The sequence below is a fragment of the Aquarana catesbeiana genome, linkage group LG02, assembly GCF_042186555.1.
Source record: "Aquarana catesbeiana isolate 2022-GZ linkage group LG02, ASM4218655v1, whole genome shotgun sequence".
Taxonomy (NCBI): domain Eukaryota; kingdom Metazoa; phylum Chordata; class Amphibia; order Anura; family Ranidae; genus Aquarana; species Aquarana catesbeiana.
Window position 1 is genome coordinate 472908581 of NC_133325.1, and position 26182 is coordinate 472934762.

At 41.7% G+C, this 26182-nt stretch overlaps 1 protein-coding gene across 1 annotated transcript in view; it reads left to right on the forward strand.

Moving 5' to 3' along the window:
• The window catches only part of PHTF1 (putative homeodomain transcription factor 1), a gene marked incomplete at its 5' end in the record, with an annotated part of 230604 nt that overhangs the window by 196397 nt on the left and 8025 nt on the right, over positions 1-26182 (forward strand). The window contains 1 exon segment of the mRNA XM_073615712.1: positions 16336-16461. Within this exon segment, the coding sequence (XP_073471813.1) occupies positions 16336-16461 (126 nt within the window).

Below are 26182 nucleotides of genomic sequence, written 5' to 3' on the forward strand. Positions count from 1 at the left end.
CCCGTCACAAACTGACAGCAAGCAGTATTTTTTTTTTTTTTTTTTCTGATTACTGCATGGTGTCAGTTTGTGACAGTTACAGTGTTAGGGCAGTGAGTATTACCCCCCTGTAGGTCTAGGATACCCCCCTAACCCCCCTAATAAAGTTTTAACCCCTTGATCACCCCCTGTCACCAGTGTCACTAAGCGATCATTTTTCTGATCGCTGTATTAGTGTCGCTGGTGACGCTAGTTAGGAACGTAAATATTTAGGTTCGCCGTCAGCGTTTTATAGTGACAGGGACCCCCATATACTATCTAATAAATGTTTTAACCCCTTGATTGCCCCCTAGTTAACCCTTTCACCACTGATCACCGTATAACCGTTACGGGTGACGCTGGTTAGTTCGTTTATTTTTTATAGTGTCAGGGGACCCGCCGTTTATTACCTAATAAAGGTTTAGCCCCTGATCGCCCGGCGGTGATATGCGTCGCCCCAGGCAGCGTCAGATTAGCGCCAGTACCGCTAACACCCACGCACGCAGCATACGCCTCCCTTAGTGGTATAGTATCTGTACGGATCAATATCTGATCCGATCAGATCTATACTAGCGTCCCCAGCAGTTTAGGGTTCCCAAAAACGCAGTGTTAGCGGGATCAGCCCAGATACCCGCTAGCACCTGCGTTCTTCCCCTCCGCCCGGCCCAGCCCAAGTGCAGTATCGATCGATCACTGTCACTTACAAAACACTAAACGCATAACTGCAGCGTTCACAGAGTCAGGCCTGATCCCTGCGATCGCTAACAGTTTTCTTGGTAGCGTTTTGGTGAACTGGCAAGCACCAGCCCCAGGCAGCGTCAGGTTAGCGCCAGTACCGCTAACACCCACGCACGCACCATACACCTCCCTTAGTGGTATAGTATCTGAACGCATCAATATCTGATCTGATCAGATCTATACTAGCGTCCCCAGCAGTTTAGGGTTCCCACAAACGCAGTGTTAGCGGGATCAGCCCAGATACCTGCTAGCACCTACGTTTTGCCCCTCCGCCCGGCCCAGCCCAGCCCACCCAAGTGCAGTATCGATCGATCACTGACACTTACAAAACACTAAACGCATAACTGCAGCGTTCGCAGAGTCAGGCCTGATCCCTGCGATCGCTAACAGTTTTTTTGGTAGCGTTTTGGTGAACTGGCAAGCACCAGCCCCAGGCAGCGTCAGGTTAGCGCCAGTACCGCTAACACCCACGCACGCACCGTACACCTCCCTTAGTGGTATAGTATCTGATCAGATCAATATCTGATCTGATCAGATCTATACTAGCGTCCCCAGCAGTTTAGGGTTCCCACAAACGCAGTGTTAGCGGGATCAGCCCAGATACCTGCTAGCACCTGCGTTTTGCCCCTCTGCCCGGCCCAGCCCAGCCCACCCAAGAGCAGTATCGATCGATCACTGTCACTTACAAAACACTAAATGCATAACTGCAGCGTTCACAGAGTCAGGCCTGATCCCTGCGATCGCTAACAGTTTTCTTGGTAGCGTTTTGGTGAACTGGCAAGCACCAGCCCCAGGCAGCGTCAGGTTAGCGCCAGTACCGCTAACACCCACGCACGCACCATACACCTCCCTTAGTGGTATAGTATCTGATCAGATCAATATCTGATCTGATCAGATCTATACTAGCGTCCCCAGCAGTTTAGGGTTCCCACAAACGCAGTGTTAGCGGGATCAGCCCAGATACCTGCTAGCACCTGCGTTTTGCCCCTCTGCCCGGCCCAGCCCAGCCCACCCAAGAGCAGTATCGATCGATCACTGTCACTTACAAAACACTAAATGCATAACTGCAGCGTTCACAGAGTCAGGCCTGATCCCTGCGATCGCTAACAGTTTTCTTGGTAGCGTTTTGGTGAACTGGCAAGCACCAGCCCCAGGCAGCGTCAGGTTAGCGCCAGTACCGCTAACACCCACGCACGCACCATACACCTCCCTTAGTGGTATAGTATCTGATCAGATCAATATCTGATCTGATCAGATCTATACTAGCGTCCCCAGCAGTTTAGGGTTCCCACAAACGCAGTGTTAGCGGGATCAGCCCAGATACCTGCTAGCACCTGCGTTTTGCCCCTCTGCCCGGCCCAGCCCAGCCCACCCAAGAGCAGTATCGATCGATCACTGTCACTTACAAAACACTAAATGCATAACTGCAGCGTTCTCAGAGTCAGGCCTGATCCCTGCGATCGCTAACAGTTTTTTTGGTAGCGTTTTGGTGAACTGGCAAGCACCAGCAGCCTAGTACACCCCGGTCGTAGTCAAACCAGCACTGCAGTAACACTTGGTGACGTGGCGAGTCCCATAAGTGCAGTTCAAGCTGGTGAGGTGGCAAGCACAAGTAGTGTCCCGCTGCCACCAAGAAGACAAACACAGGCCCGTCGTGTCCATAGTGCCCTTCCTGCTGCATTCGCCAATCCTAATTGGGAACCCACCGCTTCTGCAGCGCCCCTACTTCCCCCATTCACATCCCCAACCAAATGCAGTCGGCTGCATGAGAGGCATTTTCTTTATGTCCTCCCGAGTACCCCTGCCCAGCGAACCCCCCCAAAAAAGATGTTGTGTCTGCAGCAAGCGCGGATATAGGCGTGACACCCGCTATTATTGTCCCTCCTGTCCTGACAATCCTGGTCTTTGCATTGGTGAATGTTTTGAACGCTACCATTCACTAGTTGAGTATTAGCGTAGGGTACAGCATTGCACAGACTAGGCACACTTTCACAGGGTCTCCCAAGATGCCATCGCATTTTGAGAGACCCGAACCTGGAACCGGTTACAGTTATAAAAGTTAGTTACAAAAAAAAGTGTAAAAAAAAAAAAAACACAAACAAAAATATAAAATAAAAAAAAATAGTTGTCGTTTTATTGTTCTCTCTCTCTCTATTCTCTCTCTATTGTTCTGCTCTTTTTTACTGTATTCTATTCTGCAATGTTTTATTGTTGTTATGTTTTACCATGCTTGCTTTTCAGATATGCAATTTTTTATACCTTACCGTTTACTGTGCTTTATTGTTAACCATTTTTTTGTCTTCAGGTACGCCATTCACGACTTTGAGTGGTTATACCAGAATGATGCCTGCAGGTTTAGGTATCATCTTGGTATCATTCTTTTCAGCCAGCGATTGGCTTTCATGTAAAAGCAATCCTAGCAGCTAATTGGCCTCTAGACTGCTTTTACAAGCAGTGGGAGGGAATGCCCCCCCCCCCATGTCTTCCGTGTTTTTCTCTGGCTCTCCTGTCTCAACAGGGAACCTGAGAATGCAGCCGGTGATTCAGCCAGCTGACCATAGAGCTGATCAGAGACCAGAGTGGCTCCAAACATCTCTATGGCCTAAGAAACCGGAAGCTACGAGCATTTTATGACTTAGATTTAGCCGGATGTAAACAGCGCCATTGGGAAATTGGGAAAGCATTTTATCACACCGATCTTGGTGTGGTCAGATGCTTTGAGGGCAGAGGAGAAATCTAGGGTCTAATAGACCCCAATTTTTGCAAAAAAGAGTACCTGTCACTACCTATTGCTATGATAGGGGATATTTACATTCCCTGAGATAACAATAAAAATGATTTAAAAAAAAAAAAAATGAAAGGAACAGTTTAAAAATAAGATAAAAAAATAATAATAATAAAGAAAAAAAAAAAAAAAAAAAAAAAAAAGCACCCCTGTCCCCCCTGCTCTCGCGCTAAGGCGAACGCAAGCGTCGGTCTGGCGTCAAATGTAAACAGCAATTGCACCATGCATGTGAGGTATCACCGCGAATGTCAGATCGAGGGCAGTAATTTTAGCAGTAGACCTCCTCTGTAAATCTAAAGTGGTAACCTGTAAAGGCTTTTAAAGGCTTTTAAAAATGTATTTAGTTTGTCGCCACTGCACGTTTGTGCGCAATTTTAAAGCATGTCATGTTTGGTATCCATGTACTCGGCCTAAGATCATCTTTTTTATTTCATCAAACATTTGGGCAATATAGTGTGTTTTAGTGCATTAAAATTTAAAAAAGTGTGTTTTTTCCCCAAAAAATGCGTTTGAAAAATCGCTGCGCAAATACTGTGTGAAAAAAAAAAATGAAACACCCACCATTTTAATCTGTAGGGCATTTGCTTTAAAAAAATATATAATGTTTGGGGGTTCAAAGTAATTTTCTTGCAAAAAAAAATTATTTTTTTATGTAATCAAAAAGTGTCAGAAAGGGCTTTGTCTTCAAGTGGTTAGAAGAGTGGGTGATGTGTGACATAAGCTTCTAGATGTTGTGCATAAAATGCCAGGACAGTTCAAAACCCCCCCAAATGACCCCATTTTGGAAAGTAGACACCCCAAGCTATTTGCTGAGAGGCATGTCGAGTCCATGGAATATTTTATATTGTGACACAAGTTGCGGGAAAGAGACAATTTTTTATTTTTTTTATTTTTTTTTGCGCAAAGTTGTCACTAAATGATATATTGCTCAAACATGCCATGGGAATATGTGAAATTACACCCCAAAATACATTCTGTTGCTTCTCCTGAGTACGGGGATACCACATGTGTGAGACTTTTTGGGAGCCTAGCCGCGTACGGGACCCCGAAAACCAAGCACCGCCTTCAGGCTTTCTAAGGCCGTAAATTTTTGATTTCACTCTTCACTGCCTATCACAGTCTCGGAGGCCATGGAATGCCCAGGTGGCAAAAAACCCCCCCAAATGACCCCATTTTGGAAAGTAGACACCCCAAGCTATTTGATGAGAGGTATAGTGAGTATTTTGCAGACCTCACTTTTTGTCACAAAGTTTTGAAAATTGAAAAAAGAAAAAAAAAAATTTTTTTTTCTCGTCTTTCTTTATTTTCAAAAACAAATGAGAGCTGCAAAATACTCACCATGCCTCTCAGCAAATAGCTTGGGGTGTCTACTTTCCAAAATGGGGTCATTTGGGGGGGGTTTGTGCCACCTGGGCATTCCATGGCCTCCGAAACTGTGATAGGTAGTGAGGAGTAAAATCAAAAATGTACGCCCTTAGAAATCCTGAAGGCAGTGATTGGTTTTTGGGGCCCCGTACGCGGCTAGGCTCCCAAAAAGTCCCACACATGTGGTATCCCCGTACTCAGGAGAAGCAGCTAAATGTATTTTGGGGTGCAATTCCACATATGCCCATGGCCTGTGTGAGCAATATATCATTTAGTGACAACTTTTTGTAATTTTTTTTTTTTTTTTTTGTAATTATTCAATCACTTGGGACAAAAAAAATGAATATTCAATGGGCTCAACATGCCTCTCAGCAAATTCCTTGGGGTGTCTACTTTCCAAAATGGGGTCATTTGTGGGGGTTTTGTACTGCCCTGCCATTTTAGCACCTCAAGAAACGACATAGGCAGTCATAAATTAAAGGCTGTGTAAATTCCAGAAAATGTACCCTAGTTTGTAGGCGCTATAACTTTTGCGCAAACCAATAAATATACACTTATTGACATTTTTTCTACCAAAGACATGTGGCCGAATACATTTTGGCCTAAATGTATGACTAAAATTGAGTTTATTGGATTTTTTTTAGAACAAAAAGTAGAAAATTTTTGGTCTTTTTCCGTTTATAGCGCAAAAAATAAAAACGGCAGAGGTGATCAAATACCATCAAAAGAAAGCTCTATTTGTGGGAAGAAAAGGACGCAAATTTCGTTTGGGTACAGCATTGCATGACCGCGCAATTAGCAGTTAAAGCGACGCAGTGCCGAATTGTAAAAAGTGCTCTGGTCAGGAAGGGGGTAAAACCTTCCGGGGCTGAAGTGGTTAAAAGGCATTATTTCCTCATTACACTTCCTGACTATCTATTACAGGTTCGGCTGCCCTGAAATACCAGGATAGTACAACCCCCCCCCCCCCCCCAAATAACCTATTTTTGGATAGTAGACACGCCAAGGTATTTGCTAAGAGGCATGGTGAGTATTTTGCAGATCTCATTTGTTGCCACAATTTTTTGGAAATTGAAGAAAGAAAATAAACATTTTCTTTTTCTTTTTTTGATTTTCAAACCTTGGGACAAAAATGAGATCTGCAAAATACCATGCCTCTTATCAAATTCCTTGGGGTGTCTACTTTCAGAAAAGGGGTCATCGAGGAAGGGGGGGGGGGGTTGTGCTATGTTGGCATATCCCCATACTCAGGAGAAGCAGCAGAATGCATTTTGGGGGTGTAATTCCACATATACCCATGGCATGTATAAGCAATATATCATTTCATTGACAAAAATTGTGTAAAAATATTTTTTTTCCAGAAACTTGTGACAAAAAAGAAAATAGCTTGGGTGTCTACTTTCCAAAAAGGTGTCCTAACGGTGTCATTTGGGGAGGGGGGGGGGGTTGTGCTATCTTGGCATTTCAGGGCCTCCAAAACTGTGATAGGTAATGAGGAAGTGAAATGAGAAATTTACGCCCTTTGCAATCCAGAAGGTGGTTATTGGTATTCAGTACCCGTGCGTGGCTAGGCTCCCAAAAAGTCTCACACATGTGGTATCCCCGTACTCAGGAGAAGCAGCAGAATGCATTTGGGGTGTAATTCCACATATACCCATGGCATGTGTGAGCAATTAAATGACAACTTTGTGTAAAAAAAAAAAAAAAAAAAAATGTAATTTTCTAAGAAAACCAAAAAAGAAAAATCATCCATGGGCTCAACATGCCTCGCAGCAAATTTCTTGGGGTGTTTACTTTTTGAAAAAGGGGTAATTATGGAGGGGGGGGGGGGGTGTAAAATGCCCTGGCATTTAGGTAGTCAGAAAGTAAAAGCTGCGTAAATTCCATTATACAGGATCTCATAAAAGTGAGTACACCCCTCACATTTTTGTAAATATTTTATTATATCTTTTCATGTGACAATGCTAAAGAAATGGCACTTTGTTACAATGTAAAGTAGTGAGTGTACAGCTTGTATAACATTGAAAATTTGCTCTCTCCTCAAAATAACTCAACACACAGCCATTAATGGCTAAACCACTGGCAATAAAAGTGAGTACACCCCTAAGTGAAAATGTTCAAATTGGGCCCATTTAGCCATTTTCCCTCCCCGATGTCATGTGATTTGTTAGTGTTACAAGGTCTCAGGTGTGAATGGGGAGCAGATGTGTTGAATTTGGTGTTATCGCTTTCAGTCTCTCATACTGGTCACCGGAAGTTCAACATGGCACCTCATGGCAAAGAACTCTCTGAGGATCTGAAAAAGAGAATTGTTGCTCTACATGAAGATGGCCTAGGCTGTAAGAAGATTGCCAAGACCCTGAAACTGAACTGCAGCACGGTGGCCAAGACCAAACAGCGGTTTAACAGGACAGGTTCCACTCAGAACAGGCCTCGCCATGGTGGACCAAAGAAGTTGAGTGCATGTGCTTAGCATCATATCCAGAGGTTGTCTTTGGGAAATAGGCTTATGAGTGCTGCCAGCATTGCTGCAGAGGTTGAAGGGGTGTGGGGTGGGGGTGGGGGGAGTCAGCCTGTTAGTGCTCAGATCATAGGCCACACACTGCATCAAATAGGTCTGCATGGCTGTCGTCCCAGAAGGAAGCCTCTTCTAAAGATGATGCACAAGAAAGCCTGCAAACAGTTTGCTGAAGACAAGCAGACTAAGGACATGTATTACTGAAGCCATGTCCTGTGGTCTGATGAGACCAAGATAAAACTTATTTGGTTCAGATGGTGTCAATCCTGTGTGGCGGGAACCAGGTGAGGATTACAAAGACAATTGTGTCTTGCCTACAGTCAAACATGGTGGTGGGAGTGTCATGGTCTGGGGCTGCATGAGTGCTGCCGGCACTGGGGAGCTACAGTTTATTGAGGGAACCATGAATGCCAACATGTACTGTGACATACTGAAGCAGAGCATGATCCCCTCTCTTTGGAGACTGGGCTGCAGGGTAGTATTCCAACATGATAATGACCCTATACCTATTGAGCATCTGTGGGGCATTCTCAAACAGAAGGTGGAGGAGTGCAAGGTCTCTAACATCCACCAGCTCCGTGATGTCATCATGGAGGAGTGTAAGAGGACTCCAGTGGCAGCCTGTGAAGCTCTGGTGAACTCCATGCCCAAGAGGGTTAAGGCAATGCTGGAAAATAATGGTGGCCACACAAAATATTGACACTTTGGGCCCAATTTGGACAATTTCACTTAGGGGTGTACTCACTTTTGTTGCCAGCGGTTTAGACATTAATGGCTGTGTGTTGAGTTATTTTGAGGGGCAGCAAATTTACATTGTTATACAAGCTGTACACTCACTACTTTATTGTAGCAAAGTGTAATTTCTTCAGTGTTGTCACATGAAAAGATATAATAAAATATTTACAAAAATGTGAGGGGTGTACTCACTTTTGTGAGATACTGTATATACCATAGTTTGTAGACACTATAAATTTTGCGCAAACCAATCAGTATACCCATATTGGGATTTTTTTAACCAGACACGTAGCTGAATACATTTTGGCCTAAATGTATGACAAAATTTGAGTTTACTGGATATTTTTTTTAGATAAAAGTAGAAAATATATATTTTTTTCAAAATTTTCTCTCTTATTTTGTTTGCTTATATCTCAAAAAATAAAAATCACAGTGGTGATCAAATACCACCAAAAGAAAGCTCTATTTATGATGCATGAATGTGCAATTACCGATTAAAGTAGTGCACTTGCAAATGGTGCACAGTACACTCTTCCACCAACAAAAATGAACACAATGAGCAGGGACACAAACAATGACTGGATTAAATTGGCAGCTAGAACATTCGTGCAGATCCTTTTATTGCACACAGGAATGTATCACTGACAATTGGCAAAGAGATATGTGAATGGTTTTGTGATGCCCCTGGCAGAGCTGACCCCTTAGGCCACAGCCTATGTTGAAAATCAGACATGCAGCCTTGGACAGCAGAATATGGGTTAGAGAATGGGAATGCAGAGGGCTGAATCACTGATGAATCATAAGCATTGATAGCATATTTATGATTGATGTTCAGAGCAGATAGCAGAGTGTTATGCTGCTCAAAAATGCTTTCTGGAACGAAATGTGTAGTCTGTACAGAAAATGCTTTCTGTAAAAATAGGACAAGACAGAATATGAGTCACAGAGCTCAGCTCAAAGGCTACAGGAAAGTAACATTATGTAGTATAATATACACACTGCATTAAATATAAAAATTAGACATCTAAAAATATATATTTTTTACTTGTTGATTTCATCACCTCGTTGCTATAACATAATCAAATGTATATTTAAAGGTGAATTCAAGACAGGTATGAAAATGAGCAGTTAATGCAGTTAGATATTTATAAAACTGCAATTATATTTTCAATTGCAACAGTCTAAAGTAAGTGAATTCATCTTTTTTTCTCCTAAACATCAGCTGAATGAGAAGCTGATGATATACAATTATGAGCCATAACCAAATGTATGCCGATTTATAGAAATAAAAGTTAGGCAGAGGAGAATACAGCTTGCATAGAAAGCTTGCTGGCTAGTGAATAAAGAATATAATAAATTGAAAAGCCATTGTATAAAATTGGAGCAAAACAAGTTACCCACAGATTCAGCTATTATTCTTCATTGCAGGTTACAAAATCCGAATTTGTGGTTTGCAGGAAACACAAACACCTTGCTTTTTTTCCACTCCACATTGAAAATGTGTCTGACCTTTTCTTTATTCAATTGTGTTGTGTTGATCCAAGCAATGCCTTACTAGTACTCATTTTACCTAAACCTTTTGGCACTATGTTAATGATATTTACTTTTTTTGTATTGTGCCCACTGATTGCAGCAGATATTTTTTCTGTTTACAAATCTGGACCAACTTGTTAAGAAGCAGAGAGAATACGAATAAAGTATATTCAGTTACCCATAGAGGGTGATAGTGCACCTATTCATCTAGCACTGTAACTATAGTAGCTGCAATATACATCAACACAAAAGTGCTATCCAAACCTTGAATTTAATTTGCCATATATAGGAGGAGATTATTAAGACATGTTTAGACATAGTTGCCTTACGTTGGCAGAAATGAGATTTTTCTTAAATTTACAGTCGCTGCATAATTCAATGCAGATGAATGTTGCCTAAAATTTCCTTAACAAAAAACAAAATAAACGTCATTCTATTTCCACAACATTCTATTTCATTTATAGTATGTTGTTATTTATGAATGTGGGATTGTTGCATTGGACTACCCCATACAAAATAACCCCCTCTCCCCCCTTCTCTGCTTACAGCTTAACAATTTTCCCTTAGTAACAATAAATGTGCCTGGTTCTGTTTAGGGAAACTGTGCTTTTCTTTAAGATATTGGTATACTGTATTTTTAACTTTTGTTTTTGCAGATGTACAGTGTAAATTCTGCTATGTAACTACCTGCGTTGTGTACTTTTATACCTTTGCCATGCAGATATATTACAAACATAATATTCCCTATACAAGATTTTGCCAAAACAGTGACTTATATGGTTGTAAAACTATAAATAGGCTCTCATGCATATGTGTTCTATTTTCCATGTCCGGATTTATCAACTTTTACACCAGCTGCCCGACAATGAGTGCTGAAACTACTAAATAATAACAATAATGATATTTTATTTTTATTATGGGCAATATTATTTGGATCCAAAGCACACACATCCAGTAAAATGATAATAACAAAGACATATTCCAGTAAGCAATAAATGCTTCTCAGCAGTTATAAGTCCCCTGTCTATCTGAATAATCATTTACGTTTGTGTGTAGTAAGACCTTGGTTCTGTCAGCATCCCCCTTGCAATGTAGCCACTTAACAGTAGACTTTCAGCAAATAATTATTTATTAACCAGTACCTACCTTGTTGTGCTGTTTCACCACTCATCACTAATGTTTGTAATATGACAATATCAAAGCACATGGCAGCTATCCATAGTCTGCCCTTTTTTTCAAATTTCAGTATTCAGGGCAGGCAAACATAAAACATTACTAAAACATATGAACTAACCACTTAAATAAAATTGGTCCCCGTATCTATTTAAAATGAATAATAATTATAAGTAACTACTCATACCAGTTTAAAAATACTTTGACCAGTTGAGCAGTATATAAATGTATACACTTAATGGAAGTTTTCATATTTTTTGTAAAACGTACCTTTCGGAAACCTAGGTCATTTAGCATCCAGCCTGCAGTGATGGTCTTCATTTCATGGGCAGTGTGACTAAGGTGTGTGTCACACCATCGCTGTTGCTCATGTGAATTTGGGATTCCAAACTTTATGCGTGACAAGGTTTCCAGGGTAAATTAAGCTTTTCTATATACGGGAGTAATATGCTAGTATCATACAGTATCTCACAAAAGTGAGTACACCCCCTCACATTTTTGTAAGTATTTTATTATATCTTTTCATGTGACAACACTGAAGAAATGACACTTTGCTACAATATAAAGTAGTGAGTGTACAGCTTGTATAACAGTGTAAATTTGCTGTCCCCTCAAAATAACTCAACACACAGCCATTAATGTCTAAACCGCTGGCAACAAAAGTGAGTACACCCCTAAATGAAAATGTCCAAATTGGGCCCAATTAGCCATTTTCCCTCCCCAGTGTCAGGTGACTTGTTAGTGTTACAAGGTCTCAGGTGTAAATAGGGAACAGGTGTTTTAAATTTGGTGTTATCGCTCTCTCTCTCTCTCTCTCTCTCATACTGTTCACTGGAAGTTCAGCATGGCACCTCATGGCAAAGAACTCTCTGAGGATCTGAAAAAAAGAATTGTTTCTCTAAATAAAGATGGCCTGGGCTATAAGAAGATTGCCAAGACCCTGAAACTGAGCTGCAGCATGGTGGCCAAGACCATACAGCGGTTTAACATGACGGGTTCCACTCAGAACAGGCCTCGCTATGGTTGACCAAAGGAGTTGAGTGCACATGCTCAGCGTCATATCCAGAGGTTGTCTTTTGGAAATAGATGTATGAGTGCTGCCAGCATTGCTGCCTGTCAGTGCTCAGACCATATGCCACACACTGCATTAAATTGGTCTGCATGGCTGTCATCCCAGAAGGAAGCCTCTTCTAAATTCTAAAATGATGCACAAGAAAGCCCGCAGTTTGCTGAAGACAAGAAGACTAAGGACATGGATTACTGGTACCATGTCCTGTGGTCTGATGAGACCAAGATAAACTTATTTGGTTCAGATGGTGTCAATAATGTGTGGCGGCAACCAGGTGAGGATTACAAAGACAAGTGTGCCTTGCCTACAGTCAAGTATGGTGGTGGGAGTGTCATGGTCTGGGGCTGCATGAGTGCTGCCGGCACTGGGAAGCTACAGTTCATTGAGGGAACCATGAATGCCAACATGTACTGTGACATACTGAAGCAGAGCATGATCCCCTCCCTTCAGAGACTGGGCCACAGGGTAGTATTCCAACATGGTAACAACCCCAAACACACCTCCAAGACAACCACTGCCTTGCTAAAGAAGCTAAGGGTAAAGGTGATGGACTGGCCAAGCATGTCTCCAGACCTAAACCCTATTGAGCATTTGTGGGACATCCTCAAACGTAAGGTAGAGGAGCGCAAGGTCTCTAATATCCATCAGTTCCGTGATGTCGTCATGGTGGAGTGGAAGAGGACTCCAATGGCAACCTGTGAAGCTCTGGTGAACTCCATGCCCAAGAGGGTTAAGGCAATGCTGGAAAATAATGGTGGCCACACAAAATATTGACACTTTGGGCCCAATTTGGACAATTTCACTTAGGGGTGTACTCACTTTTGTTGCCAGCGGTTTAGACATTAATGGCTGTGTGTTGATTTATTTTGAGGGGCAGCAAATTTACACTGTTATACAAGCTGTACACTCACTGCTTTACATTGTAGCAAAGTGTCATGTCTTCAGTGTTGTCACATGAAAAGATATAATAAAATATTTACAAAAATGTGAAGGGTGTAGTCACTTTTGTGGGATACTGTATGTAAAAGCCCTAACTTTATATCCTAGGTCTGCTAGTAAGAGAAGCATTAGTAAACGTACAGACTTGGGATTCATGGCAGGGGCCAGTAGTAACATTTAAGCCAGGCTCAGCGGGTCCTTCTACGCCATTAAACATTATGTTTCTATTCATTTCTAATGGGATCCAAAACACATTCATTAATTCAATTATGCACCCTACCCTTTAATGCACCAGAAAACATTGGGGTTGATTTACTAAAGGCAAATCCACTCTGCACTACAAGTGCACTGCAAGTGCACTTGTAAGGGCAGTCGCTGTAGATCCGAGGGGAAGCTCTGAAATTAGGGGATGCTCTGCTGATTTTATCATCCAATCATGTGCAAGAAAAAATGCTGTTTTTTTTTTTTCCCTTGCATGTCCCCCTCAGATCTACAGCGACCGCACTTACAAGTGCACTTGGAGTGCCAAGTGGATTTGCCTTTAGTAAATAAACCCCATTATGTTGCAATGTGCTGGGTAGAAAAAAAAAGAAAAGGGTTGGGTAGCTTTTCTGGTGCATGGATGGACCCATACAAAAAAAAAAAATGGCCTATAGGTGTAACTGGTCACTTTAATTAGTTGTAAACCCTTACATTTACCCAGTGAAGTTACTATCCTCAGGTGATACACAGAGATGAAACATTCTCCTACATAAGTTGTACCCGTTTATCTGCAGCCTTCTTTTCTCTACAGTGGGGACGGAAAGTATTCAGACCCCCTTAAATTTTTCACTCTTTGTTATATTGCAGCCATTTGCTAAAATCATTTAAGTTCATTTTTTTCCTCATTAATGTACACACAGCACCCCATATTGACAGAAAAACACAGAATTGTTGACATTTTTGCAGATTTATTTAAAAAGAAAAACTGAAATATCACATGTTCCTAAGTATTCAGACCCTTTGCTAAGTATTTAGTAGAAGCACCCTTTTGATCTAATACAGCCATGAGTCTTTTTGGAAAAGATGCAACAAGTTTTTCACACCTGGATTTGGGGATCCTCTGCCATTCCTCCTTGCAGATCCTCTCCAGTTTGGTCAGGTTGGATGGTAAACGTTGGTGGACAGCCATTTTTAGGTCTCTCCAGAGATGCTCAATTGAGTTAGGGCTCTGACTGGGCCATTCAAGAACAGTCACGGAGTTGTTGTGAAGCCACTCCTTCGTTATTTTAGCTGTGTGCTTAGGGTCATTGTCTTGTTGGAAGGTAAACCTTCAGCCCAGTCTGAGGTCCTGAGCACTCTGGAGAAGGTTTCCGTCCAGGATATCCCTGTACTTGGCTGCATTCATCTTTCCCTCAATTGCAACCAGTCGTCCTGTCCCTGCAGCTGAAAAACACCCCCACAGCATGATGCTGCCACCACCATGCTTCACTGTTGGGACTGTATTGGACAGGTGATGAGCAGTGCCTGGTTTTCTCCACACATACCGCTTAGAATTAAGGCCAAAAAGTTCTATCTTGGTCTCATCAGACCAAAGAATCTTATTTCTCACCATCTTGGAGTCCTTCAGGTGTTTTTAGCAAACTCCATGCGGGCTTTCATGTGTCTTGCACTAAGGAGAGGCTTCCGTCGGGCCACTCTGCCTTAAAGCGCTGACTGGTGGAGGGCTGCAGTGATGGTTGACTTTCTACAACTTTCTCCCATCTCTGGAGCTCAGCCACAGTGATCTTTGGGTTCTTCTTTACCTCTCTCGCCAAGGCTCTTCTCCCCCGATAGCTCAGTTTGGCCGGACGGCCAGCTCTAGGCAGGATTCTGGTCGTCCCAAACGTCTTCCATTTAAGGATTATGGAGGCCACTTAGGAACCTTAAGTGCAGCAGAATTTTTTTGTAACCTTGGCCAGATCTGTACCTTGCCACAATTCTGTCTCTGAGCTCTTTAGGCAGTTCCTTTGACCTCATGATTCTCATTTGCTCTGACATGCACTGTGAGCTGTAAGGTCTTATATAGACAGGTGTGTGGCTTTCCTAATCAAGTCCAATCAGTATAATCAAACACAGCTGGACTCAAATGAAGGTGTAGAACCATCTCAAGGATGATCAGAAGAAATGGACAGCACCTGAGTTAAATATATGAGTGTCACAGCAAAGGGTCTGAATACTTAGGACCATGTGATATTTCAGTTTTTCTTTTTTAACAAATCTGCAAAAATGTCAACAATTCTGTCTTTTTCTGTCAATATGGGGTGCTGTGTGTACATTAATGAGGAAAAAAATGAACCTAAATGATTTTAGCAAATGGCTGCAATATAACAATGAGTGAAAAATGTAAGGGGGTCTGAATACTTTCTGTCCCCACTGTACATCCATCCAAAGTGCTGAATTTACAAAGTTTGTCTGTGAGGTCAGAAAAAAAGGTGAGGGGAGTCTTTGAGAGTCTGAGAGTCTTCTTCCTGGGAGGTCCGGCAGCGTCCGCTGGACCTTCATCCAGGCATTCAGAGCTCATGTGCCGCTGACATTAGTGGCTGCATGCAAAGGGAATATCTCCTAAACCCTACAGGTTTAGGAGATATTAATTTTACCTACAGGTAAGCCTTATTATAGGCTTACCTGTAGGTAAAAATTACAAATTAAGGTATACAACCATTTTAATTGAGACATGTACACACTATAGAAGGATATGCTTTGTTCATATTCCATGTCAGAGGTTTACAATCACTTTAAGGTGGATTCAAATTAATGTTTTATACTGCAGTGAACCGGGGACCAAACCAAATATATTTGTGACAAATGTGTTTACCATGTAAAGGAGCTTCATTTGCACCAACTCAATGCAGTCCTGTAGGATATACTGTAGGAGCTGATTATACAAATGCTCAGAGAAAATTAAGTAATTTCTGGATACTGACATTTATAGGTAAAAACACCAAAGAATGTTGATCCAGGGAAATCAAATTGCCTTCTGCGGGATCATAAACTAATTTATTTTCCCCTGCTGGAGAAAACTGGATCATGCTTTAAAGGAGTTATTTGCCTTTCTCCGGATTAACTGTGGGTATAGGGCAGTGATGGCAAACCTTGGCACTCCAGGTGTTTTGGAACTACATTTCCCATGATGCTCATGCACTCTGCAGTGTAGTTGAACATCATGGGAAATGTAGTTCCAAAACATCTGGGGTGCCAAGGTTCGCCATCACTGGTAAAGGGTGATGTATATGGAGGTTTTCTATGTGTGTGTTTTTTTTGGTTGATTGAACTGAATGGACAATTTTTTATTTTTTTCCTAATAAACTCGATGGACTATTTTCAACCTGAATGACCATGTAGCTAAGTAATTTGCTAAGAAATCTACTTGCTATGGGTTGTAAAAATATAATTTGCAAGTTGTTGAAAAAAATAATATAGATATTTTTGTTTTTGTTGCAGGAAATTGACACCCCTTTCAGGCTATATGGGCTTGCAATGAATCCTTTAATTTATACTATAACCCGTGTCGTGATTCTTTCTGTGGTATCTGGTGTTATAAGTGACCTTTTAGGATTCAATATCAGAGTGAGTAATTTATAGTACTTATGTTTTGTTCTTTTTTTTTTTACCTTTTCGCTTTGGGTTTTCCTTTAAAATATTTGTGCAAGTATATACTTAAAAAATGTCTAAACCATGAATAAAGCCCAACTAAACTTCCAGTTCAAATCAAAAAATACATTACAGGTGCTCTAAAACAAAAGGTGTACAAAGTCTTACTGTTCATTTTATTTAGAAGGTGGACACAGCCTAAGTAGACAGCATGTCTCCTGACAGCAGGCTGCAGAAAAGCTCCCTTGTTCTCTGTGTGGAAGCAGCGGTCTCTTTGCAGAGGTCTGGCATTCCCTCTGGTAAATCAGTGCTAGAGCTCTGTAATCAGCAAGGAGCATAAGCTTTGCTTGTTGTAAAGCCATAAGTCTAACTTCTCAGAAGAGGGCATGTCAGGCCACTGCTTCTACACAGAAAGCAGGGCTTTTTCACTCAGGCTTTGGCTGCTTTCTAAAGAAAATGTACCGTAAGGGTCGGTTCACACCATGAATCACACATAAACATGCTGTGCGTTTCACATGATCTAGGTGCAATGCGATTTCAGCCCTTTCATTTGAATGAGCTGAAACTGCTCCAGACTGCAGCAAAAGTAGCGCATGCACTACTTTATAAAACACACAGCAACTGGATTGCATGGTACCACCGACACTGCGGTTGCAACATGCATTTGGGGTGTCATTGAGCTAACATTGACAACAGTCAACTGCAGTGTGTTTTGAATGCGTTGAGGGAAACGCATGCAAAACACGGGTTTCCCGCACAACGTTCTGGTGTGCACTAGCCCTATAACTTTGCCTTCACCTTTTGTTTCAATGCACCTGGAATGTTTTAGCTGATTCAAACTGAAAATTCAGTTAGATTTTAAAAACTAAAATAATATTCCCAAATGCACACAAAAAAAACTATGTTAAAAGTTCATTCTGCTCCAAACAAATACTTTTGTTTTAGATGTTAGTAGGAAATATCACTTGCCAGCTTATATATTTTAGCAGCCTCCAAATATAAGATCTTTTTACCCTAGTCCTGTTGCAGCCTTGGCAAAGGAATCTCAAGCTCACAGTTTAGTTTGTCACATTGTGGTGAGGGTAGCAGAGAAAATGATACTCTCTGTCGGAGCAAAACAGAATCCCCTTGCCACACTGTAGGTTGAAAAGTACAGCTGTACCATATCTCATTGCAACCAGGGGACCATTATTACTAAAGTAGTCCTGTGGTGTTTACCTTTTTTTTTCTCAGATACCAAGTTTTAGTTTGCTATTGCTCTGAGATACGATATAGGATAGAATTAATTTCTTAAGAAATAATTTAGGGACCTAAGTAAAACTATTGTGTGACCCCATGGGTCATGACATATAGTCCATACACCTCTGATCTAAAAGGCATGAAGTATACAGTGTTCTGTTTGCTTGTTCTTCAATACAGACTGAATATATTATCATAATGTAGATAAAGATCCCATCATATTTTAGTTATTTGTACAGCAATCCAACATTTCCTAAGGGCTTATAAAATGTTTTTTCACAGCCGAGTTCTCACATAACCTTTTGTTTCAGAATTTCCATTTTTAATCGTTTTGCGTGATTAAACTTAAAGTGTAGGTCGGGGCAAAATTACATCTCTGTAATGCATACACATTTCCCTGTGTGTTATTCCTTTACAAACCCTGCAAGAAAAGAAAAATACTTGTTGATCTGCTAGACATGCACTCAGCTTCTAAATCCTGCTGTGGGCTGACAAAACACAGCATTTTGTGGACTAGTGTTTATGGTGTCAGCCCTGCCTAGTTGTCTTTAGCTAAACCACTCAAACCTTCATACCCTCAGTTCTCTACATCATAGACACTAAATATTCTTTAGACCAAGATAAGAATGTTTTCAATGGTATGTTTAACACAACAAAAGGTAGCAAAAGAGACGTTCAATTTTTAGGGAAATCCAACCAAAAATGCAAACTCACCCATTAAAAATGCCATGTAATTATGTACTATGTGGTTCACCTTATAAGCTGCCATACTTGCTTTTATAGTGAACCTGTTACAAAAGCGAACATATTTTTTTTTATAAAATGGTAGTACTGCATATCTTGTTGCCCCTCTGGGCAAATAATTAATGTATTGCAAATTTGAAGGGAAGAGTTTAATACTCCTCAGTGTGTTAGATTCCTCTCTTTCATGGTACCCTCAGCTACTCCCCCCACAGCTAATAATTCCCTTGTAATTGGCAGCTAAGGCTGAGGCTGTGTGCAGAATAACTGCCCCTAACCACAGCTTTAACAACTGTAAGCAATGGGAGCTGGGACTGTGATCAGACGATGCTCAAACACAAAGTGAGCTGTCATTTTACTTTGTCCTGGCCACACATTAATCTATTTTTCCTTCAACCAGCGGGTTGAAAAAAAAAAAAAAAAGATCCGTTTTCCCAATCCACACATTCGAGGTAGATGGGGGAATCTCTCCCACTGTGGCGTTTTATTCTGACAGAAGGAAGCCTTCCCTGCCGTCAGAAGACTGTGATCAGTGTTGCCGGCTATAACCCGACAGGCTGATTGTACAGAAGTCGATCTGTAGATTGACTTCTGCACAAACAGCCTGTTCATAGATGAATGGACATTCAGCCGGTCCGTGCTCAACGGCCCGAATTTCAGTCTATGTATGGTTGCCTTAAGACTGTCTGCAGAACAACTACTTCCAATCACAGTCTCAGCTCCCTTTGTTCAAGCATAAACTAAAGGCAAATTTTTTTTTTTTTAGTTTTGGATAAAGTGAAGAGGGATTAAAACACCTGATGTGCCCTGTTTACCGTTATCATTGAGAGTGAAAGTAAAACTGTGCTGCCCACTGTGTGGACACCACTGCCCACTGTGGACACCACAGTGGTGTAGTGGTTAGCATTTTCACCTAGCAGCAAAAAGGGTCGCTGATTTGAACCCAACCATGACACTACCTGCCTGGAGTTTGCATGTTTACTCTGTGTCTGTGTGGGTTTCCTCCGGGTACTCCAGTTTCCTCCCACACTCCAAAGACATGCTGGTAAGCTAATTGGATCCTGTCTAAATTGGCCCTGGTATGTGTATGTATGAATGTGAGTTAGGTACCTTAGATTGTAAGCTCTTTGAGGGCAGGGACTGATGTGAATGTACAATGTATATGTAAAGCGCTGCATAAAATTGACGGCGCTATAGAAGTACCTGAAATAATTAAAAAAAAAAGAAAACAAATTTATGGGTTGTTCCAAGAAGAGTAATAGAGGGGAAATCTTCAAAAGGAGACATAAGGGGCCCAAGGGATTCCCTTAATTTGCAGGACTTCCTTTGACTTCCTGGTTTGGCTATGGCACTTAAAGTGAAGGTAAATCTTCCCAATGGGATGCAGATGGCAAATATATAACCCTCCTTTATCTAAAACCAAAAACAGGTTTTGCCTATACTTCTAATTTAACATTTGCTAAGGCTGTGATTAGCAGTAGTTCTCCTGTACACTGCCTCAGGCAAAGTAAAATAATGGCTCACAGCTCCAGATCACAGTCTCAGCTCTCATTGTTTACGTATGGCAAGACTTTTGGTGTTTCTGTGTAGCTCTACTACTCCTCAGCTACAAATTATAGGTGACATAGTACTGGGGAGGAGCTGCAGAAGACAGAAGAAAATAATCTGAAACATCAGACATTGGAAGTGTCTAATTCTTCAAAATGTTCTCCTATTTCTGACTCTGCAATAGGTTAATAAAATAATTGCCCAGAGGTGGCAGTAGGATGTACAAACTAAACACTATTATATTTATAAATTCAGACATTAAGTTTGATTGGGTTTGATTAGGTGACAGGGTCTCCGTAAATAAGACAAAAACATAGTGCTGGAACTGCCTTAATGGTTTTCTCCTATCAGCTGGCGAAGCAGATTGTGCCAGCCTCTAAGCCATTTTTAAACGAGTCCATGATCCTTCTGGCTGCTTATAAATAAATTCTGTGTTACTGGTAACTAGAGCCAAACACTGTTATTGTAGGTGAAAGGCAGAAGCTGTCTGTCTGCTGGTGGTACACTTCTACCGACTGGCATTATCTTCTGCACTCCACCATGTGACCCAAATTCAAGTTATTAAACCACTAAATTACGCTGTAAATAATTGATTATGACATGTTTTTCTATTACTGCCGAATACCTATAACCTGTGCTGTTTAAGGACCCTGGACCCAGCTTTAATTCAACATAGATGTCATTGCAGGAAAAACAACAACAATGATTTTTAACATTTACACATTATTTTTCTTTATTACCACTTCCTCCAATGACTTTTTACTCTTCAATGTGCTGTAGAACAGTGGGCGGCTCTATTATTACTAATTAGCTGGTAATATTGTCTGTGGTGCAGAGAGTTTGTGGTGGTCCCCTTGAGTGAACAGATAGAGATCATGAGATAAAAGAGTCGGCTGTCTTCTTGGCTATTAGTTGATATACTTTTTTTCTTTTCTTTTCATCAAAAAAGCTAGAGAAAAAAAGTCAACAAAACAAATAAAGAAAACAATATAGCATTAAAAGCTTAATACAGTAGTTTAAAGGGTACCTTTCTAAAAATACATAATTTTCAAAGCTGAACGTCAGAATAAGTACGTATTATCTAAACCAGGGGGCTCCAAACTTTCTAAACAAACTGACAGTTTACTGCCCTTTAGACTTTAGGGGGGCCGGACTGTGGCCAGTGGGAGTAGAAAATTATAGTGAAAAGAATAGTTACTCATTACAGTTGTCAGTAGGATGAATAGTTCCTCAGCGCTGGTGTCAGTGGAAGGAACTGTACTATATCTTTAGTGTCAGTGGGAGGAATAGTGCCTCATATCTGTGGGAGAAATGGTGTCCCAAGGGCCAGATAAAGACAAAGAGTCGGATCCAGACAGTGGGACGCAGTTTGGAGACCACTTGTCTAAATGAAAGTGGCATGTGTATTCTTACTTGGTGTACTTTGTGTATTTCCTAAAGATTTGTTCAGGAATCCAATGTGAAATTTTGCCTCTGTACAGGAGATTCCTATACTAAAGACTGGTCGCTGCTGCTCTCTTATTTTCTTGTTCATGGTGACTGGTCTTGTATCCGCCCCCTTCTTTAGTTTTCTGCAGGCAGCCTATAGTGTGAGGGGCCTGCTGGGCCCCTGCCAGAGCTTTGTGATAATATCACTGGTACTTTTTCAAGGTAATAACTGGGTTTACAAAGGCATTGGATGTACACAAACTGCCATAAGTTCAGCTTTAAACATTTTTAAAAACAAAACTCTGTATGGCACAAGCTAATGTAGTATTTAAATCTTCCAAGGGCCCTTTGCCCGTGGAGTGGGAGGCATATTGCAGATGAAGATGGAGGATCGATCTGTTCCAGGTTAAGCTTTATTTGCTAAACATATATGACAGATCGTTCAATCTCATCCACACAGACACTGTAAACTGCATAGAAAGTTATAAATACTGCTCAGCCACCATGCAGCCTGGTCAGTCTGGAACAGGCTTTGCTGGGTTAAAGTGCCTTTATGTAATTTTAGCTTGTCAGTGTACATACTGTATTATGCATGCTTATTCCTTATGTTACAAAGTATTTTATTGGGTTTTTAGTTTTGTAAGATAGGTAGTACAAAACTGACAAATACACATGAAGTTAGCATACAAAGAGTATCAGAGGCAGGAAAAGTAATTGTACTCTATCAAACATATGCTGGCAACACATGGAAGTCACAGTTTTAGACAAGGATACTGACTACATTTTTGAGATATCACCTTGCCCCTACATGGGCAAGGGAAAAAGGGGGAACAGGGAAAAAGAAGGAGGGGAGGGGAAAGGGAGGGTATTCCTGGGGCCTGCAAAGTAGCACCACAGGAGAGGAAAAGTAGGAGGGAACAGAAAGAGCCACCCAGACTCAATGGGAAGCAGAGGAGGAGAAAAGAAAAAGATAATAAAAAAGTTGCCTGGGAGCAGGAGAGAGAACAGGGAGGGTTCCTGTGCGGTCCAGCCCATTATGCAGTGCAGGAATCAAAAGACAAAAAAGCAGCGCTCTATGAGTAGGAGCCAAAATTTTATATATATATATATATATATATATATATATATATATATATATATATATATGTGTGTATATATATATATATGTGTATATATATATATATATATATGTATATGTATATATATATATATATATATGTACCGTATATACTCGAGTATAAGTCGATCCGAGTATAAGTTGAGGCCCTAATTTACCACCAAAAAATGGGAAAACATTATTGACCCAAGTATAAGACGAGGGTGAGAAATGCAGCAGCTACTGTAAGTGGAAAAAGAGGGTCAACAATGCCCATCTGCAGCTGTATACTTCCCTGTGTCCTGTGCATGTGTCATGTGTCCTGTGTATATGTACATGTGTCATGTACCTGTGTCCTGTGTATATGCGCATGTGTCCCGTACCTGTGTCCTGTGTATATGTGCATGTGTCATGTACCTGTGTCCTGTGTATATGTGCATGTGTCCTGTACCTGTGTATATGTGCATGTACCTGTGTCCTGTGTATATGCGCATGTGTCCCGTACCTGTGTCCTGTGTATATGTGCATGTGTCATGTACCTGTGTATATGTGCATGTGTCATGTGTCCTGTACCTGTGTATATGTGCATGTACCTGTGTCCTGTGTATATGCGCATGTGTCCCGTACCTGTGTCCTGTGTATATGTGCATGTGTCATGTACCTGTGTCCTGTGTATATGTGCATGTGTCATGTGTCCTGTACCTGTGTATATGTGCATGTACCTGTGTCCTGTGTATATGTGCATGTACCTGTGTCCTGTGTATATGTGCATGTGTCCTGTACCTGTGTCATGTGTATCTGTACCTGTGTATATGTGCATGTGTCATGTACCTGTGTCCTGTGTATATGTGCCTGTGTCATGTGTCCTGTACCTGTGTCCTGTGTATATGTGCATGTGTCATGTACCTGTGTATATGTGCATGTGTCATGTACCTGTGTCCTGTGTATATGTGCATGTGTCCTGTACCTGTGTCCTGTGTATATGTGCATGTGTCATGTACCTGTGTATATGTGCATGTGTCATGTACCTGTGTCTATGCGCATGTGTCCTGTACCAGTGTCATGTGTATATGTGCATGTGTCATGTGTATATGTACCTGTGTATGTGTCATGTGTATATGGTCCTGTGTATGTGTCTGTGTGCATCCTACCTGTGTCCTGTGCATGCCTCCGTGTGCCACTCTGCACCGATCAGCGTGTGCTATTCCTATTCGGCGGCCATTCACTATTCAAAAGCCACGCCTCCTCGTCGTCCATGATAGGCAGAAAACTCAATTTCCCACCAGTCAGCGGTCAGCCTATCACGGGCATTCTCTCATCCTCATACCACGGACGAGGATGAGAGAATGTCCGTGATAGGCTGTACACTGACTGCCTATCACAGACGAGGAGGCGCGGCTTTTGAATTGTGAGAGCCAAGTGGTATGCAGCACACGCTGGCCGCCGTCTGCCTGTATGACACGCTGATCATGTAGGCAGACGGCAGTGACTCGTGAATAAGTCGAGGGGGGCACTTTCAGCCCCAAAAAAGGAGCTGAAAAATTTGACTTATACACGAGTATATACGGTATGTATTGTGGCAGAGCGAGGCTCTGTCCCTATGAAAATGGGGTTAAAGTGGACACAGAGTCTGCATATCAGCGGATTGCAGAGCTAAAGAGCGTAGATTTGAAATAGAGAAAACTGCTCTTGCAGTTTTCTCCGGATCTTGCTATTTCTGGAAGGGGCTCTGTAGTTTGGAGATCCTTCAGAGTCTTGGGTGGGACGGGATCCCCAACCCTGTGTCCAGGTCTTGTGGATAGTCAGCAGGGTGTGTGCCCAGGTGCATACAGCCCATATAACGAGGGGCTGGTGAGAGCAGAAGAAGAAGGAAGCTGAAGGTGGAGTTGGAGCAGTGGCTGCTAGTGAGTGTCTCTATGTGAGGATAGATGCTGTGTGCACTGAAGGGCTTCAAAGCTGTGTGCGTTGAAGGGCTTCAAAGCTGTGTGTGTCCAAGGAGCCAGAAGCTGTGTGCATTGAGGTGTTTGAAGCTTTAAGAAGCCCAAAGTTGTGTGCACCCAAGACCGTGGGCCTGGAAGATCTGTTGGTTTAAGTTACCAGTACCTATAACAGCAGTGCTGTTAAAGAGTAGCCAGGTGGGCTTGCATTTTCAGTTTTGTTTAAATGACATGTAAACCCCTGCGTGGGATTCCTTAGTGGATTTATGGACTGTTTTGTTTTTTTGTTCATTTAATAAACGTAGGCTACCAGGCCCTTAACTATAAATGCCTGTCTGATGTGGACTCACTACAGAAAAATGCATCTATCACTGAGCTGAACAATCCCCAATGTCACAGTATATATATATTATGTATATGAACCATGGACTGGATTCAAACTTAGTTTATTGCACTGTAGACAGTTACCCAGCAAAATACAAAGGCTGTTGGTGCTGGTACAAAACTGCAGCAGATAACAAAAAGCATATAGTTATGTAACTGTATTATATTGAAATTAAAAATGGTACCACCATGATGTCTGGATGAGAAGGGGTTAAATGCTTTCAGGAGGCTCGCGTTTGTCAAAAAATGCATGCGCGCGAAACATGTAAGCTACAGCAACCTTTTCAGCTTGTGGTCCACCACTACACCCAGGGTTCCTGCTTCCGGAATAGCGCTGATGTCATCTCGCGTGTCCGGCTCCAGTGGCTACGCTCGGGTTCCCCGGCTCCATCTTCCAGCGTTGGCAGGCACACTACATCCTAAACAGTTTGGCACAATGCTGTTGGATTACAGAGTTCAATTTCAGCAATCATCTCAGCCAGCCAGTGTCTCCCTGCTCACACGGTATTCCTCTAGATTCTGACAGTACCTGACCTCACCTCAGAAACAAGAGGCAGTCCATCAACACACTTTCTTCCATCAAGACAAAACTGTTCCCCCCACATGCTTTGGAATGATCTCTCTCCACGTGTGACCAGCGAGCCTCCTGAAAGCATTTAAGCCCCCCTTTTCATCCAGACATCATGGTGGTACCGTTTTTAATTTTAATATAATACAGTTACACACCTATGTGCTCTTTATTATCTGCTGCAGTTTTGTACCAGCACCAACAGTCGTAATTTGCTGGGTAATGGTCTACATTGCACTTAGGTTTGAATCCATTCCATGGTTCATACATATATATATATATATATATATATATATATATATATATATATATATATATATATATATATATATATATATATAATTTTGGCTCCTGCCCATAGAGCGCTGCTTTTTTGTCTTTTGATTCCTGTGCCCCATTTCTCCATTGGTTGGCAGCTGCACTGGGTATTAGTTTTATCCACATATGACTGACAGTTTTTAGCGCTTCAGGAACTTGTTCATTATGCAGTGCAGGAATGGGCCATACCTATGTTCATAAAGAAAGCAAGGAATGATCAGAATTAAAGCGGTCATTGTAAGTTTTGCAAGGGTTCCAAGTCTTCAGGAATTTAGCAAGGGTATCTCGGAGATAAGTCACTGCTTAACTTCTTCAAAATTAAGAAATGGTTCACCAAATATGCATACTATCCCGGACCCCAGTGTGTGGGCCTTCTGAGGTGTGGTAGGCCTCATACATGTGGTTGTGGAAGGACATCTACGGACATTCCATGAACTT